This window comes from Borostomias antarcticus, assembly GCF_949987555.1.
Source record: "Borostomias antarcticus genome assembly, chromosome: 5".
Lineage (NCBI taxonomy): Eukaryota > Metazoa > Chordata > Actinopteri > Stomiiformes > Stomiidae > Borostomias > Borostomias antarcticus.
In genome coordinates, this window is record NC_140238.1 from 32,728,696 (window position 1) to 32,740,955 (window position 12,260).

General features: G+C 49.9%; 1 protein-coding gene across 1 annotated transcript in view; it reads right to left on the reverse strand.

Moving 5' to 3' along the window:
* Nucleotides 1–1,979: 1,979 nt before the first annotated feature.
* Nucleotides 1,980–12,260, reverse strand: part of LOC311309805 (adhesion G protein-coupled receptor L1-like) — a gene marked incomplete at its 5' end in the record, with an annotated part of 45,791 nt that continues 35,510 nt past the window's right edge. Inside the window, 3 exon segments of the mRNA XM_084439127.1 lie at nucleotides 1,980–8,599; nucleotides 8,971–8,988; nucleotides 10,937–11,059. Coding sequence (XP_084295253.1) covers nucleotides 7,680–8,599; nucleotides 8,971–8,988; nucleotides 10,937–11,059 — 1,061 coding nt within the window. The 3' untranslated portion in view covers nucleotides 1,980–7,679.

Sequence of the window (12,260 nt, forward strand, 5' to 3'; positions counted from 1 at the left end):
ATATAATTACCAATTACGACGCTCTGATGCACACAATAATTACCTAACAGCCAATTAGTGAGCAATCTTATTCGACAATGGTTCGGATTATGAGCAATCAAGAAAACGCACCCCCTGTGGAGCTAATCATCAAAGACTGATGACACAATATCAGGAACAAGAAGTCTTCAATGCAGGATATTTTAATGCAATAGCCCTATAACTTTTTAATATTATGCCACTAACAAGTTGAAAAGTAAACGATCACAATATGAATGTTTAGGCTACTTCTACCACTGCAGTCTCTGAAACTCTAGTTGTAAAATACATGTTGATGCTTTTGTGTGCACTGCAGTGGCCATACTGGGTTCAGTGCAAGGTTAGTATCCCCTTCTATATTCTATTAGCTATATTAATGACTATGACCTACTACGCTACACAGTTTTACGTCTATTCAAAGTGTCTTACAGTCTATCATATTGATTACCATTGCATACGAAAAGAAAACATAAAGCGTATAGTATTTTATGGGTGACAACGTAGAAGCCTGTGGAAAAAGAACGCACCAACAACTATTAAAGACATGTCACTGAGAGGCTTTCTGCACACTGTCCTTGCTTGCAAAAATACCTGATGGAGGTCTAACGCGACTGAAATGTTCCTAATAAAGTATTTGTGCCTGCAAGGACAGTGTGGGAAGCTCTCAGCTATGATGATATTTATATTCATACGCAGCTGCAGAAAAAAAAACATTTGAAGGTGCGCAGTAGACTCGCAGTACTGACGGATTCGTCAACGTGAATCAAACATGAAATCATGGTGATTTGAAAACCCTTGTTGGTCCTGGTCAAGCGAGAGTGTGTGTGTGTGGGGGGGGGGGCATGGCTAGCAGAGATAACAGACCAGAGTGGGAGGGGGAGGTCCAGGACTAAAACCTTCCTCTGACTGGCCCTTGCTTCCAGCTCCCTTTGATTCGTATCTGCGGCAGGCCATGTCTGATTTGCATACTGTGTGTGTGTGTGTGTGTGTGCTCTGCTGCCATGTTTAGCCCTAGCTGAACGCCCTCCCCCCTCCCCTGCCTGAACCTGCCCAGTCCGGCCCATGAATAAACCATCACCAACGCATTAGCACCTGAACACTGCTTTCCATCCCCGTCTTCGGAAGAAAATCCACGGTGTTTTTTGACGTTGGGAAGCATGCGGTCCCACTAAAAGAGGAATTGATCGTTGCTACGAATGGACATAAAGTACAGCACAGTAGTAGTAGAAGACATATGCATATGTACAAATGCACACACACACACACACACACATACGGTCACACTATCGTACGTATAGGTACACAGCAAACTCTGTTAAGATACAGTTTCATAGGAACTCTGCTTCTTGGACACGGGGTCAATTTTGAGTAATTTTTTTATTAATATGTGCTGATACAGGGTCGCGCTGACCTGCGATGGCTCAAACACTCCCAGAGAGCCGACGCCTCTGGTCCAGACAGCTGTCAAAGCAATGACCATGACACAAAAAAATAACCAAACAACCAAACATCATTCCTCAAAGAAAATAAAAAACAGAATCAAGGTTTCACACAGACCGCTCTTCACAACCCGACTCAGCGGTACATAACGGACAAATCAACAAAGCGACTGTAGAAAAATCATAAGAGACTCGATGGCGTCGCACACAGAACCCCGAATGGCACGAAACCAGATCTCACTGGTTCTACTCAGACGTATGTAATCCAGCTCCAGGAAGTAGGAATACTAACCACGTTTTTGGTCTGACCGTGCACTAAACCATCTGGGTAGGGGGATCTACTGTCATTAGGCTAGTGTAAATTAGCTGCTTTACTGCATGGTCAGTGCAAAAAAACATGGTTAGTATTTCTACTTTCTGGAGCTGGATTATACACCTCTGGTCATCTACTAATGACCACATCCTCCCCCCCCCCCCGAAACAGATCCCCCCTCCTCCCCGACATCACAAACACCTGCCCTGCCTCTGACGGTGAACCCTGTACGTCCAATACTGACTGGCTGACCAGGCGTGGGGCCGCGTTAGCCGCTGTGAGCGGTCACCTCCTTACCCGCTGCCCTGGAACCCCCCTGGCTAACCCTCCACACACACACACATCCTGGTGAGTGCGATAGTCACACCTGCCACTAGGCCGTGATGGGGATTACAGGGTGTGAGTCCCACATGACCTGAGGGATGACCACAGGTGGACGCAGGGAGAGGAAAACATGCCTAGAAATGACCAGGTCAACCTCTGCTCCTACGGTGAATGAACTCCAACATGTAAATGTCAAATCCCTTAAGATCTCTACTTCCACTGTACAGTAGATACATCTACCTAACCTGGCTGGAACTGTATGTTGATTGTGTGTGTGTGTGTGTGTGTGTCTTTTGGTTTTGGACCAGGGGTTCCAGGTGTAGCATGGGACTCTTAAGAGGACCCAATTTACCCAGAACCCCCTCTGATCTGGTCCCACCCTGTGCATCAAAGATGGCTGCCGGAAGGAGCCTTTACCCAACACGAACAGAGACACAATCCTTCGTCTGGGTTTATGTCACACTCCTACATATTCTTAAAACTATGATATAGGTACTGTATATAGTCATGTGGACATGTAACAAGAGACCAATAACAAAATAGTACTACTTCATCATTGTTTACATTTCTGTTTAAAAATCTCTATAGGAAATTCTTGCTACTGTGTTCCTCATCGCTCTAGAAATCTCCCTCGTTCAGTTCACGTGGCAGTTGATTCATTCTGACAGATAAGATATCTGACCGTTTCCAGCGGAAACAGATGTCTGTGCTTCCGGCCGCTGATGTGGCTTTGAGAGGGTTGTGGAGATGATCTTGATTAATCAATGTGAATTGTAATCTAGTCTAGTCTAATCGGTAACGACATAACACTAGCAAGCCCTGCTCCCCCAGGCAACGACGAAAATGGCTGCTGTGCTAGACTGGGCTAGGCTGTCCAGGGCTAGGCTGTCCAGGGCTAGGCCAGGCTGTGCAGGGCTAGGCTGTCCAGGGCTAGACTGGCCTAGGCTGTCCAGGGCTAGGATGTCCAGGGCTAGACTGGGCTAGGCTGTCCAGGGCTAGGATGTCCAGGGCTAGGCCAGGCTGTGCAGGGCTAGGCTGTCCAGGGCTAGACTGGGCTAGGCTGTCCAGGGCTAGGCCAGACTGTGCAGGGCTAGGCCGGGCTGAGCTAGACTGGGCTAGGCTGTCCAGGGCTAGGCCAGGCTGTGCAGGGCTAGGCCGGGCTAGGCTAGACTGTTCTGGGGCTATAGGGTCCGTCCCTAGTGCCCTGCTAAACCAGCGCTCCGATGCAGCTGCCCGGCTGTGACATCACTGCCTCGCTGTCTTATCGCGGCGCAGGGGTCATGTGACCGGCGCGGGGGCAAGGGGGGCTGTCTGTGTGAGATGGGGGTCACCGGCAGGTCACCAGCGACAGGACAGCCCTGAGAGGTGGTGTAGCTCACTCCGCACCGATGTACCGAGCTACAAACCGCCAACTGTCTTCGGAAATAGACTCTGACCTTCTGGCAACTTCCTGTCCGCCTAGACACCTGCAGTAGCCTACCGAGGTTCTCTCAGAAGAAGTGTGTGTGTGTGTGTGTGTGTGTGTGTGTGTGTGTGTGTGTGTGTGTGTGTGTGTGTGTGTGTGTGTGAGAGAGAGAGAATGAGATAATGAAATAGTGAAAGATAGAGAAAGAGCAAGTTAGACAGACAAAGACGAGGAGAGATACATACATACATACCAGTAGATGATTAACCTGGGTATTATTAGGCTAATCAGGTGAGGTCAGAGGTCAGATGTAGACGGTGTATGAGCTCCGGTGATGCAGCCACAGGTTCTACGGGTCTGTAATCACTATAATTACCATAATACCGTACGGCATACCGTACTTACTGAGCTAGCACTCTGGGGTAAACACAGACTCTGACTAAACACAACACACAACTCTATGAGTAATATGAGGTGTGAACGGACATGTAAAAACATTATTAAGACGGGAGGGAGAGGAGAGAGAGAGAGGAGAGAGAGATGAGAGAGAGGAGGGAGAGAGAGGAGGGAGAGGAGAGAGAGAGAGAGAGGAGGGAGAGGAGAGAGAGAGAGGAGGGAGAGGAGAGAGAGAGGAGGGAGAGGAGAGAGAGAGAGGAGGGAGAGGAGAGGAGAGGAGGGAGGAGAGAGAGAGAGAGAGGAGAAAGGAGAGAGAGAAGAGAGAGAGGAGAGATAGAGAGAGAGGAGAGAGATAGAGACAGAGAGAGAGGAGAGAGAGACAGAGAGAGGAGAGAGAGAGAGAGGAGAGAGATAGAGACAGAGAGGAGAGAGAGGAGAGAGAGATAGAGACAGAGAGATATGAGGTGACGCACACGCCTGCTCTCCTGGGCTCCCGGTGTGTAAAGAGAGTCAGGCGCTGGGGGGGCTCAGATGGGGGGGCTCAGGCGCTGGGGGGGCTCAGGCGCTGGGGGGGCTCGGCTGAGCTCTGGAGATAAACATCAGAACATGGTGTCAAACCAGGTGAGGATGACGACGAGGGCGGCGATGACGACGGCCATCGGCTCAGGGCATCGGCTCTGCTGCCCTGTACTCATCTACCCTCTTCCTCCACGGCAAAATACATTCAGTTGGCCCTAGTCGACCGGCCAATGCTGCCATCACACCCACCGCAATGGCGTCAACTACGACCTTTCACCTTTTCTAGAACGACACAGACAAGCGGAATGTGCATACTCATCCGACTCTTAATTCACAGACGCAGCACAGCGAGGCGCAGATACATTCTGCCTACTACCTCGCCCCGATCTTCAACCGAGACGTACACACCGGTATTGCACACGTGTCCCACAATGCCTAGGGTGCCAGCACCGTCTGTCTGAGCCGACGGCGAGAGAGATTCTCCTTCACGAGCGAACGGAGGGATGGAACACCCTGATCAAGAAGTGGCTCCTCCCACAGCTGAAAGATAGCCGGCGCTCGTCTGAAGAGGCGGGACTCACGCGTCACCGAATGTCACACTGATGTGGATGTGGTAAAATCAATAAAGCTGCTTCGACATAATTTAACTTCCCCGTTCCTCCGCCCTGCTCAGTCGAACTACACTACCGTGCGTACAGGGACGGCCTTGGGAAGAAAATCAAGTATTAATGAATATAGAAAATAAATATTTGAAATAGATAAATAGAGATAAATAAACCACCAGAAAGACGTATAAATAAAGAGTGGAGGCGAACTCTCAGCCTTTTAAGGTCAAGACGAGCTTTATGGAGGGAAATCCTCGTTAATACTTCAGTGGACAGCTGATTTCGGACGTTGTTTGCCTCATCGGTCAACTTGTCATGCTGACAGCAGGCTGGGCTCACAGACCCTTATCAGCCAGAGGTGGCGAGCTGACACTGTCCCCGAACGCCATGGAAACAGTAGTGATAGCAGCTGCCATGTCTTAGAGATGGAAACTATTATAGGCTTTCTGTTAGATATACAATGTCTATCCCGTTACCCCATGTATGTTCAATTCAACCAACAAAAATAGCTTTTAGAATGTAGACATACTTACAAAACTCACACACATACACTTGAATGCACAAACAAGCATTCACACACACACACACACACACACACACACAGACATACAAACAAACACACACACACATATGCACGCACGCACGCACACACTCACGCTCACACAAACATGCATACAGGGAATGAATTGTCACATTAGGCTCTGGAATAATGCTGAAACTATCTCTTAGAAACAGCAAAATGCAAGACTTTTTGATAGAAAAAGGTCTATCTTACATGCTAAAACCCATCATACATGATGATATCTTTCAAACAATACATAAACCAAGACCACTTCATGGCTGCTGTTCTTCAACCACAATGCATTGCTGTGCCCATTATATCTGACACCTACAGGTGTCCCCCTACCCACGCTGAGCACTTCCTGTCCAGGAATGTCAAAGGTCAAACATTAACAACATGTAATGGATTATATTACATAAAATTGTGCCAGGATTTTTTTTTTCTCCTTTTTTTTCCCCATTTGTATGCAAAATCTACCACCAATCATATTCCTTCTCTCTCTCTCTCTCTCTGTATCACTCTCTTTCTCCTGGAGAGGTTGTTCACCGAATGGCACAGCGTCAGGGCAGAGAGAGAGAGCGAGAGAACGAGAGATACCATGTCAGGGAGAGATAAAGTGTGTCATTCAGGTCACAAACTCCAAAACATTTTATTTTTTTCTTTTGTCGTTTGGCTGCAGTACAAGATGTCAGTTTTCATAGTATTTGTTACTTTTTTGTTGCTTTTGTTCATCTGTTTTTTCTATTTACAGAGTAGAGTAAGTACTTTCATTTGTGTGGTTTCTATGTACAGGGTTAGACTTCAGTATCCGCTGAGGTGGGCGTGACCTTAACAGAGGGTCACCGCCACTCATAGGCGTCCACATCCGGCAGAGAGCTTCTAGCAGTACGAGGGTCCGGTCAGGTCCTTTCCAGACCCCCCATATAATGCAAAACACAACACTCACTAAAGGTCCACGCTCTCCTCGAAAGTCAGTTGAAGCAAGCCTTTCACTTTTCTAATGCCTGAAGAAAAGAAGGTAGAAAGTCCTCGTCCCTTCGTCTGAGTCGTCCGCACCGGTCCTAAAGCCCACCCCCTCAACCCTGGCCCCCCGACAGGCTGACGGAAGGTTCTAGCCTCTTCAACCTCTCCTCTCAGTCTCTCAGAGCTCTGTACATAGTCGTCTGTTCACAGCGAGACCGAAAGGCAACGACACTCCGGCAGCTCACTCCCTCGGCTGCTCGGCTCACAACTATTGTTGTCGATCCTTATTTGGATATTTGAGTTTGTTTTTTTTAAATTCACTTTCTGATGTTCAGTAACAAGCACTTCTGTGACTGGGGGAGTGTGTGTGCGTGTGTGCGTGCGTGTGTGTGTGTGTGAATGTTCCAGTTTTTGTTCTGGCTTGGAAAAAAAGGTTATTTTTGGCAACACTGAAGAGCTTTCAGAGATTTTTTTTTAATAATGGTGCACTATATTCCTGTCTCCCCAGCTCCGACACTTCTGATAGAAAAGAGAGTGAAAAGAGAGATATGGAAGCCGACCAAGAGAAGAGACTAGAAAACGAGAGATACTTCTCCAGAGGAACGCCTGAAGAAATTCAAAGAATCAAAACGTGTGAAAACTTTAACGACGTTTTCGAAGAAAGTTTGAGAATACCTGCGGCCTCAGGTAGCTCGGAGGGGAGGTACATTCGGAGCGCCGGCCTCGGTGTGAACGCGCCAAGGAATGGAGGGATGGAGAGAAGGAGGGGGGGGGGGAGGAGAGGAGGAGGAGAAGAGCGGGAGAATGTTCCGGAGAGACGGAAAAAAAAAACACTCGGCCGCCGCTCATTTCCAAGAGACGGGATGGAGGGTCAAGGATAAGACTGTTGCCGTGGAGACGGCTACCGTAGAGCGCCTCCTGAATGCGGATTTGTCTCGTTCGCCGTCCCTCGGATAAATACGAGTAAAAGAGAAGGGAAAGACAACCAGACAAGCAGGGAGTGGACAGGAGCGCGCGCGCGCGAGAGAGAGAGAGAGGCGTGGCCTCAGAGGCGGCGGCGGCCGTGACACGATCCTCGTCCCCCGTCGTCCTCGTCCTCGTCCCCTGTCCTCGTCCCCGCCCCTCCGTGTCCCGGTCACAGACTAGTGACCAGCTGCATCTGTCCGTCTGCGTCGCCGCCGTGGGCGGGCTCCGGGGCCTGATGCGCCTCGCCGCTCGGCCTTCTGGGAGGGGCCTGGTAGAAGGTCTGCATGGGGGCCCCCCGGGAGCCCAGGGCGGGCCGGCCTGAGCTGTAGTACAGCTCCTCGGGGGGCTGCGCCGAGCGCGACGCCACCTCCAGGGGCTCGGGGCTGCTGTCGGGGTAGGGCGAGGCGCGCAGGTTGGTGATGCTGGTGTAGATGGAGTCCCTGGCGGGCGAATCGGGCGCCCCGCCAGCCCCCGGCCCGCTGTGACCCAAGCTCTCGGTGAGGTCGGCGGCGTAGCTCTCGGAGTCCTCGGGGTCGCTCTGGTAGAGGACGGACTGGGAGCGCTGGAGCAGCAGCGGCTCCTCTAGCGCCTTGTAGAGCAGCTCCACATCCTGCGGCGTGCGCTGGCGTCCCTCGCCGGACAGGAAGTCCTCGTCGGCGTCCGCGCCGAGCGACGAGGACGGCTGCTGCTGCTCGGCCACGCCCGCGCCCCCCCGCCCCACGCCGCCGTGGGGTCGGCCCTTCGCCAGGCTGCCGCAGCCCCTGTCCCCGCCCCCGCCGCCGGCTACGCCCCCCCGCAGGTTGTTGTGCACCAGCTCGGAGATGATCATCTTCTCGAAGGCCGCGGCGTCCGACAGGTTGCGTCGGATCCCGCCGCCGCCGCCGACCGTCTCGGAGCCGCGCGGGTTGAGCAGGGGAGGGGGGCTGTCGGCTCTGCCCACGCCGCCCACGCCGCCGCCGCCGCCCAGGAAGTCGCAGCTGGCGCCGGACGCCCCGCCCGGACCCACGCTGCGCAGGGAGTAGCTGTTGTTGAAGTTGCCGTTAAGGGGGAGGGTCTCCATGCCGCAGGGGTCTCGGACCTTGGCGCTCTCTGGACGGACACAACACACACCCCTGGGTTAGACCGGACAGGAAGTACAAGAGAGGAAGAGAGAGAGGGAGGGAGAGAGAGGGAGAGAGAGAGAGGGAGAGATAGAGGGAGGAAGAGAGAGAGAGATAGGGAGGGAGGGAGGGAGGGAGAGGGAAAGACAGAGGGAGGGAGAGAGAGAGAGAGAGAGGGAGGGAGAGAAAGAGAGAGAGGGAGGGAGAGAGAGGGAGAGAGAGAGGAAGAGAGAGAGGGAGGAAGAGAGAGAGAGAGAGAGAGAGAGAGAGGGAGGGAGGGAGAGGGAGAGAGAGAGGAAGAGAGAGAGGGAGGGAGAGAGAGAGAGACGTAAAGGTGATTGGATGTAAAGACGTTCGTACTTGGCTCACGGAAGGTTCCTGGAGGTCCATGGGGAGAACGCATGGGGGGAAAGAGAGAGACATGAGTGACATGACAGAATCTCTTCAACTCACTGGGCTTTTAAAAAATAAAATTGGTCAGATTGGAGCAAAACATACCGTACAGTACTAGTGAGAATATCAGTAATATCAGTGATACCATGACCATTAATCTACATAAATTGTTCTTCAGTGATTAGCTTGTGATTGTATTTAACATTGCTATTTTTGCACTTTGCCTTCAGCAATAGATTATGCTCTTAGTCACTTTTTAGAAAGGAGACTTGTGAGTTCTGGTGAGTAGCAGCACATTGGCTTATCCTGCGTTAAATCCCATTATTGTTAGTCGCTTTGGATAAAAGCCTCTGCTAAATGACTGTAATGTAATTAGCACCTTTCCAGGGAAATGAATAAATCATTTTAGGGATCAATATTATAATTCCAAAGCACAGCTGTCTTGAATATTACGGTAAACTTGCACAGATCTGACCAATTTTGCTGCAGCGAATTCAGGCCCACAGTTCTCACGTTCTCTCTCTCTCACGTTCATTATCTAATGAGATAAACAACCATTTCCACAGAGTAAACAATTACGCACAAACACAACATTTCAAGGTACTGTATTCAAGCAAACGAACTGTGTGCAAACACACCTGTACCTCTAATCATTCCACCATCGTTTACACCTCCTCGCCTACAGAATACACTTGTGATATTTACTGGCTTCTGCGAGCCTGGCTGGGAGTCATACATAATTCATGTTTCACCTCGTAAAGAAGCAGTTAGGTTGATTTTACGACTCGCCAAAGATGTCGAGGTTTCCCTCCCAAATTACGTCACATAATACCAGCCTCGGCACGAGGCGCCACGCCTAGCATGGAGCGAATGTGGGTTTAAAATTTAATGCGTGGTATGATTTTAATCAACGTTCCCCTCGGTGACGGGAGGGGTAATTAGGCGTTCTAATGAAGTGGTCTTCCTACTTCCTCTCCGGAATCGGTCTAAAAATGGCCGCCCTGCTGCCGAGTGGAGCTGGCGTCCGTCAGAACTGACGACTGAGCTGAGAGGGTTTTAAATATTAAACAGAGACGTTGCCTTTAATTTCCTTCTGAGACCAGAGCTGCTACTCTCCACTGGAAGACTCTCAGACAGGGCACACACACACACACACACACACACACACACACACACACACACACGCACGGCACACACACAGACACACACGCATGACACACACACACACACACGCACAGACACAGACACACGCACGGCACACACACACACACACACACACACACACACACACACACACACACAGACACACACACGGCACACACACGCATGACACACACACACACACGCGCGCACGGCACACACACACAAACACACACCGATACCTACACACACTGGAGAGTACTCTGTGTGTGTGTGTGTGTATGTGTGTTTGTGTGTGTGTAGGTCTGTTGTGTGTGTCTGTGTGTATCTGTGTGTGTGTCCGTGTGTGTGTCTACAGTAAAGCCACCAGACAGCAAGTGCACATTCCAAGTGTACATCTGTGTCTCTGTCGACCCCTGACCCCACATGCTGTCCTTCTCTCTGCCCGATGCATTCTGGGTGTCTGAGACTCTGGAGGAAATCTCCTCAAAAAGCCGCCCTCCGTGTCGCTGGCAGCCATGGACGAATCTTCATTTCAAATCAATTTGTGGTCGTTCATATCAATAAGGCAGGATTAGAGTCGTAGACAGATGGCTACACTGCTCTGTCTGTCCTCCGAGCCCGGACTGGCACCGCAACACACATCAGAGGGGATTCTGGGTAAACTGGGTCCTCTTAAGAGTCCCATGCTACACATGTAACCCTTGGTCCAAAACCAAAAAACACACGCACACATACACACACACACACACACACACTGCGTTCCTCTCTGAGGGAGCCCAGGGGGGCGTACCGGTGGAGTTGAAGCCCCCTGGTGAGGGGGGGGTGAAGCTCTCGGCCAGTAGCGTGTTGTAGGGGGAGGTGCCGGTGCGTGCCTGTAGCACGGGATTGGTCAGGAGGTGGTTGCCCATCGTGGCTGGGAGAGGAAGAAACACAACCCACAGTTTAACACCACATCTGATCAAATACACACAGGTCAAACATCGGGGTTTGTTTTGGGCTGTTGAACTAACCAAATAATAAGAACTGACGATGACATTTCGAGGGTCAATCGCAACAACGTTGTGAATTTTTATATAGAATGTGTCATCCCCCACCTGGCGATGCCAAAAGGGGGAGGCTGTAGATTGACCCCTGTACGTTAGTGTTACACATGTACCACAGCCCACCACTAGGGGGCGGTCGCCACAATTCATTTTTCACATTGCCAAGTTGTTTTGGTTTGTACATAATAAAACTATACTTGGTGTCTCAGTAAAAATGTAGTCTATTCAAGTCAGGACCCCGTCTACTTTCTAAATCCACAGAGTTCAGAGCTTGAGGTGTTTAGTAGTTATTTTGGTGGTAGTTATTCTTAGACCCTGTAGAATGCTTTGAGCAGATCCACTATGGTGCAGTAACACCATACAGACAGCAGAGGGAGACATAGACCAAATGAACAGTAGATTATCATACCACCTTATCGCATGGCCTGTTTTCAATGTTTGTTTTTTCAAAACATTGTCAGCTATTTTCACATTAACTATTTTAATCACAGATATTTTAATTGACTACTTACTTTGGAATAAATGCTTAGATTTCAGACAAAATAAAAAATATAACGCAGCTTTAAAGATACATCTAAACTAAAAAAGCCCGCTCCACTTACACATTCAACAGCTGCCCATGCATCATGGGGGGGGGGGGGGGGGGGGGGGGACAGACCACACGGTTCGCTGTGCATTAGCTCAAAAAAAGCGTATTTCTTTTGTCATGGTAATGTTTTATGGAGAAATACATTTCATAGATTTCTCCTCCTTATGATTGTAACCTTTGAGTAAAAATACAATAGCAGTGGAGAGCTGCCGTTTGAGGCTCTGCCATTTGGAAATGTCTTTCTTTTTTGTACCTTACAGTACACTGTAGTGGCAGGAAGGAATAGTAATGTAAACCATTATGCAGTCTGAGGGCGAAGTCAATGAAACACAGTTCATTTCACAGTGAAATGCGAATGCCACCGGTAGACAAATATAATTCAAGGAAATGGCACATTGAGAATGTTCTAGAAGGCCCATGTATGGTGGGAGCCTCAGGCAGTCGAACAGAAATGCCATGAAATTATAAATAGGACAGCATGA